This window comes from Chinchilla lanigera, unplaced genomic scaffold, assembly GCF_000276665.1.
Source record: "Chinchilla lanigera isolate Chin_1 unplaced genomic scaffold, ChiLan1.0 scaffold00010, whole genome shotgun sequence".
In the NCBI taxonomy this organism is placed as follows: Eukaryota; Metazoa; Chordata; class Mammalia; order Rodentia; family Chinchillidae; genus Chinchilla; species Chinchilla lanigera.
Genome location: NW_004955411.1, coordinates 8,192,983 through 8,199,717, shown reverse-complemented (window position 1 = coordinate 8,199,717; position 6,735 = coordinate 8,192,983). Strand labels below are relative to the sequence as shown.

Here is a 6,735-nt window from a genome sequence, read left to right as displayed (position 1 = left end):
GTAGGCTCCAGAAGTACTCATCTTTTGACCAGGCACTTTACTCATTTTGTTAGAGACTTTTGATTCCTTCCGCTGAACATGGAAAGGACATACCTGAAAACTGACTTCAAAGGTCATACATTTAAAACTGGAACTCCACACGTCATCTAGTTTATCTCGTGTCTCAAAGTGAATTATGTGAGAAACCTGGCTTGTTGAGACCCTCTGCAACTAGTGGTAACAAACATTCATGTGTGCAAAAGAAATTAAAAGTCACAGGCATATTGTTAATATATCTTCATTACGCTTGGTATTATTGGCAGAAATCTCTATGTGTATACTCACGAGGGACAGTAATGGCAAACCATGAAGTACTTTAAATGTGCGAAGCTGGGGCAGTAGGCGATTCCACATCCCACGCGGAAAGAGGAGTACCAGACCACCTTCACGCCCAGAAGGGAGGGTATGAGAGGTTAGTGGAGGGAAAGGAAATATGCAAAGACAATGGTGCAACGTCCTTTGTCTGCTTGTGCCTTACATGTAGTTAAATTATGGAATCAAGTGAATAAAATTAAAAATATTACATTTCTCTGTGCATTCACTCTTTTATACCTTTAACTTACTGGAAAACTACAGGATATATTTCCTTACAAAACACCTGCAGCATACTGAAAATAATAGCTCAAACACTCAACAAATGCCAAGACTACTATGTATCCTCACAAGATTTTCCCTCAAACTCCATTTTGGAATCAGGTAAAATTGGACATGCTTTCCTTTTAGGTTATTTAAGAACAGGATACCTTGCTTTATTTCTTTTGTTCTTACCTGAGTATAGTGTCCAATTACTGCGGAGGGTCTCTTTGGCCCTACATTGAAGGTAAAATCTTTGCTTTCGTCGTACCACAATTGGATGGCTGATGACCATGAAAAGGGAGTGCTTGACCTAAAGAGGTTCTCACCGCAGCTTACATCTGAGAGCAACAGATCACTCATGAGGAAAGCAGTGAGGCACGCAGTGGGAACACAAGTGCATGCACACACACAAACAAGGCAGGGTCCCTGATGTTGAAACGCAGTACCCATACTCGCAGACTCCTGGGTAACCCATAAAGAGGTACCTCAAACTCTCACCAGCAACCGACTGAATAGCTCCCAGATGTGTCCAGTGCATATGGTATGGCCACAACCTGCAAAGCTATGAGTAGATGAAGAAGTCTTTCTCCAAGGTTTGCTCATTCACTGACAGATTAAATTCTTCTCATATATTGTATATGCCTTGTATTTGCTTAGCTTTTGTTAGAAAATTACTAACTCCTTTAATTTATCTCCTGTTTTAACCCACGTTCACTAGAGAATTTTACATATAAAAATTGGAATTAAAATTAAAGATTATTATTTTGTATAATGTGCAAAAAAATCTTACATTCAGTCTTTTAAAGAGCAGGCATGAAACAAACTATACTAAGAGAGTATTTTTAAAGTTTATGACTGTCTCTTTCATAAACCAATGAAAGCAACATAGATCAAAAAGTCTCCTCCAAAAATTAGAGAAAAGTATCTTGCATCCCCAAAATATATCATTATTGTTCAATTCTGCCAATGGCATTTATATTTAGAAGTCAAATGTAATGTCTACATGTTGCTTAAAGAGAATAAACTACTCTTGGATAATTTCTTTTAAAAGGAAAGAAGAAAACTAAGATTTTTACAGTAGACTGGGATTTTAAGGACCAGTTCTTACATCTTTTCTGACAATACAAACTCATTTTCACAATTTTATAACAATTACTTTATCATAAGTATCAGTAACAATGAAGACCTGCCTTTAAAACAGATCAGTTGTTTATAATTTTCAAACTGGGCTAGACTTTGTGATATTTTGATCATTCAACACATATTTTATTTCATGTTTCATTTATATGATATTTTGTCATTGCTGTTATATTCTTTGATGTAAAGTGTAGGTTTAACGGACTATTTTTGTTTAATATAATGTGCATTGTAGGTATCCAGGACACACAAAATTTTGTACGATGAAACATTTAAAAAGAAATAAAAGTATGTAAATATTAATACTAACTATTTGAGAAAAGTTCAGGAACAATTTCTTTTATAATTTCAAAATTAATTTTCAAAATACAAGCAGGCTACATAATGATATGAAATGATTATTGGATTATAAGCCAGAAACTTTAATGTTCTTTTAAATTTTTCATATATGACCTTAATTACTAATCATTTTCCTTCAGATAGATGCTTTTCTATTCTTTAGCGTAGAGAAAGAAATGGTTCAGCCCGGCTTTATTCATGAGCCTGCTGACAGGTGCAAAGGTGATATTGTGTGACAGCTTTTACAAAACAGAAAACGAACGGTAAGGATTCTCATCGTTATTGTTACATTCAGAGCGATTTCACTTGAAACACGCAGGCTTAGAACCAATATTTATCTACAAAGGTTTTGAAAACAGCATCATAGAAAGGGCCCTTCTTATTTCACGGTACAATTATCTGACACGCATCGGGGAATTTACGTACTGAGTTTCCGGTGCTCACTCCCGCTGTGTCGGTACTGGCACCGGTCTGCCCAGTCTTGGGCTTTTTGTGCTGCTACCCTGCACCATTCCTAGGACAGGGAGAAAAAAAATCCTCCCTCAATGGTTGAAAAATCAAAGACAAAATATATAGCCAGATGGATAAGTTTGTTTATATTACTGTAAAATTTCTTCAGAGGAAAGTTAAAGAGATAGTTTCTCTTATAGGCGAAACATACGAAATATAAATAGTTTAAACACAAAAATAAAAATAGGTGATAAACCAGGAAGCAAACTTAGCTGAGACGGGAAGGGAATCTGAGGAGAGGAGCTAGCTGGAGGGAGAGGAGGGGGAGGGGTGAGGAGGACGAAGTTTTCCCACCAGCGGTGTATCTGTTATGCATCACAGCCATGATAGTAGACAACAAACACACTTCCTGCCAAGGCCATTTCCACTTTTTAAAGTCAACATCAGCTGGGGATATAGCTCAGTGGTGTAAGCGCCTCCCTGGCAAGTGCAAGGTCTTGAGTTCGAACCCCCGTACCACAAAAAAATAAAGTCAACATCAGAGAAACATATTTTTCATGGCTGTTTTCTGCTCCAAATAACTAGACAGTATGCCTACTGAGAAATCTAAGATCGTGATGGTCCAACTATTACAATAGCACACCAGGCACACCTAATAATTTGTAGCAATTGTCCTGCTGAAAATATGATTATTTCCAGCTCACTCCTCTGTCCAGTAAATTTGGAGCATATGTGGTCATCGGTGCTGGAACCAGAAAAGTGCACTTATATTTACACTAAGCAGCGCTGACCTCCAGGGAGGGTCTTCGTGGGCCTTGATCAGCAGATGCAGCAGAAACACATGATGGTCTTCTGGAGGTGCCTAAGGACATTCTAGAGCTACTGGCAATTTAAATAGCCCCATAAACTTGACAAGTTATTGAAATGTTATCAAAGAATGTTCAGATATTCTGCCCTGACCATCAGACAGATGAAATGCCAAATCAAGGCAGAAGTTCTTAGGCAAAAGTTGGGAGATGCCAGCTGCCTGCTCCTAGCCCACCTTCCCTGCGTTACGGCCCTCACCATCTTCAGCATGTCACTGGCACTTGGTGACACGGTTCTCCTTAGCTCATTGTGTTTATTTACAATCTCCTTCTGGACTTCCGGTCGGGTGGTTGACAAAGCAGCAAATGCTTTATCCTAAGGAGAAACAAAATCATATTTATTTTTAGTATATTTGAAAATTACGTACAAACCTAAATAAGTCTTTGATCCTTCAAGAAAACAAAGATCAAATTTTTAAACTAGTGTTTAGTTCAAGTCAGCATTGGAAGTTAAACATTGCTAAAGATAATAAACCAAAGCGATGGCTTTTAAATTAAAAAAAAAAAAAAAAAGTAGTACACTGCAGCCCTGACAATAGGCATGTAATCCATGGCAGGATAGATTATATCTTCTCTTAGGCCACAAGTGCCAATTTTGATCTTTAGAGAAGATTTACCTTGGTGTTTCTAGATGTCCTCTCTGGGTGATAATATCTTACAGTGACAAAGGTACATGATAGGAGCTATTAAGACTTCACACTCAATTGGGCTGCAACAAGGGAGAGAGAGAGAACAGACACATGATGTACTGTAGGCTTGAGGGCTATCAATTTTCTGACAAGACCTCAGATGCCTAGAGAAAGTGTTTAGTTCAAGGGCCTGGGGGTAGACTGCAGTCTTGTAAAAGAGTTTTATGCAACAGTAGTTGATTTTATGGAATATTTGAAAAAATAGATTTCCAACTTTCAAAAAATCTCAAAAGGTATTTCAAGGAAAGAAGTTGATCAATGAATGACTATAGCTTTTTTCCTCAAGAGAAAGCTGACCGAGGAGGTTTTAATTCAGATGGTAATATGTAAGGTCATACTTCCACGCATGTTTGGGTCTGAAGAGTGCTGTGGAGTAGTGTGCATTTCATGTTCCTGAGGACAAGGCCATTGATGAATGTCTGCTACCAAGAGACCCAGCAAAGCAACTGACCGCTACCTTAGAAAGGGTGTAGCTCTGCTGTGTCAGTAATGACCAATCTCCACATACCCCAGACATAAAATAATATTTATGCATGTTTCCCACTAAGCTCACAGACACACTTAAATAGCTCCCCCCCCAAAAACACAGACAAATTGGTTTCTGAGAGAGAAGAAATTATTCTCTGCTTCTTACATTTGGTTTGTAGATAAAAATTCTATTTTAGAGTTTATACTGGATAAGCAATTTGAATAAATAATGACAATACCACCTAGCAATACTGATCAGAGGGATCATTTGAGATGTTCAAAGTCAATAAAGGCTTCGTGAATCATGATTATGGATTTCTTTTGTATTAAAGTTTCAATTAATTTATAAATAAAACCATGAGATAGACCAGAGTGGTAATAGATAAAAAATGAGGGCCAAAAAACATAATCTGTAAGAAAGTAATTAGAAAGAATGCAAATTAGTCAAATGAAATCCCAGGTGAGGAATAAAATGTCTCCAGGCTGATAAATGACTGTTTTTCTCTGTGACAAATGACATCTTAACCAAATGTTGGAGCCTAGCTAATAAACGTCCAAATCTAAAGCAGAGTGTGATAACCAAGAGCAATGCCCTACCTTTCTAACTTTTAAAAGCTCTCTGGACAAATGGTAATCACTCTCCTAGGGCACTACACACCCTCCCATTAAAGAAGATGATTGATCCTGTTCCTGGAATTTGAGGAAAACTGCATTTTTGAAGTAATTAGAGTAAAGGAAAAATCTACTTAATATTGGTACACTTGTAACTTAAAAACAGATATAACTGTTCTCACACTGCCTGTAAAAATTAGATACAGGTGTATGTGAAGAAGATATACTAATCTGAGATCATATTTACACATATTGTTAATTATCTCTGCAGATTATGTTTAAATAGATAGAATGAATCAAAGCAGCTCTTGGGGCAGGAGGAGTATTATTAGCTTTAAACCCATAGACATATTACCCTACTAAAACACAGTTCAAATACCACATGTGACTTCAGTTTTATAGTGGCCATTTTAAAAAGGATACATAGGTGACTGTCATAATATGTACTATTTAACAAATACATCCAAAATAATTTTTCATTGTCATCAAAACTGAAATTATTATGAGATATTTTATCTCCTTTCTGTGGGTGGGGGGGTCTATCTTTGAAACCTTCCATGCCCTTTCATGTCCGGCCGTACAAATTTAGACAAACGTGTGTCCACCTGTCGGCACTCTCATGTGGCTGGGGGCTATGCATTGGTCACCACAGATCTGGACTTCTATCAACTGTCCAGAGCTACCAATGCGTGCTTTGTGGTGTATTAAACACTCCAGTCCTTTTCAGGTTTGAAGACTGATCTCGTAACTTGCTCTCTCTCATGGTTCCCTGGATGTTTGAAAAGATTTTCAACCTTAACTTTACCTCCTTCTCATTTGCAAGGAAAGATGGAAGCTGCACAGCAACCAGGAACAGGATCGCTGGGAATAATGTCATTGCTGGGAAACAAAACACAGGGAACAAAGACCTGCGTTAAAATGTTTAATTCGTAGCAGTGGAGGCCTACAGAGCTCCATTAAGCATATTCATTCATAACGTGACAGGAGAAGAATCGCTACGTGGAGCAGCAGGATAATGCCGGACTCAGCTGTAGAAGGGCACTTGCATCAGAGGCAAGGGAGAACAAACGCAAGTAACAGAAGCTCTGAAGCGCAGCTCTTGACCCTAAAGACCTAACCCTTTCGCTCCCGGTGCCGCGACCTAACTGTGCAGCTGCTCTCTTGGTCTGTAGTAACGGCTCTGTTCTGGTTTGTACCTGGATGTTCAGCGGAAGCCTCCTGCGCTCACAGGCAGGGCTTTGACTGGTTTGTGGGAGGATCACAGCTGGCCTGCCCTTCTGGAGTAGGTCTGGTGAGCAGAGGTAGGTGACTGCAGTGTGGCTTGGGGTACTGTTCTCGCTCCTCAGTCTCTCCCTTTGCCCTCTGCTTCTTGCCTGTCATGTCCCTGCGCCGTGTCATCTTGCCCTGGAGCCTGGGGACCGTGGGCTGACTCGTTAGCCAAAATAGATCCCTTGAGCTGTGCGTGTCAAGCGTTTTGTCTGAGCCAAGAGAAAGTGACTGAGATGAGCTCCCACGCACTGCATGACAGGCACTAGCGAGATTCGCCTGCGCCGCTACGG

General features: G+C 39.2%; 1 protein-coding gene across 1 annotated transcript in view; it reads right to left on the bottom strand.

Annotated features, from left to right (window-relative positions):
• The window catches only part of LOC102013915 (cysteine-rich secretory protein 3-like), a 10,321-nt gene extending 4,268 nt beyond the window's left edge, over positions 1 to 6,053 (bottom strand). The window contains exons 1-5 of the mRNA XM_005377928.1: positions 5,982 to 6,053; positions 3,607 to 3,723; positions 2,518 to 2,605; positions 808 to 953; positions 325 to 422 (exon numbers count right to left, since the gene is read on the bottom strand). Of these exons, the coding sequence (XP_005377985.1) occupies positions 325 to 422; positions 808 to 953; positions 2,518 to 2,605; positions 3,607 to 3,723; positions 5,982 to 6,053 (521 nt within the window). The remainder of the gene's footprint in view (positions 1 to 324; positions 423 to 807; positions 954 to 2,517; positions 2,606 to 3,606; positions 3,724 to 5,981) is intronic.
• Positions 6,054 to 6,735: the final 682 nt, after the last annotated feature.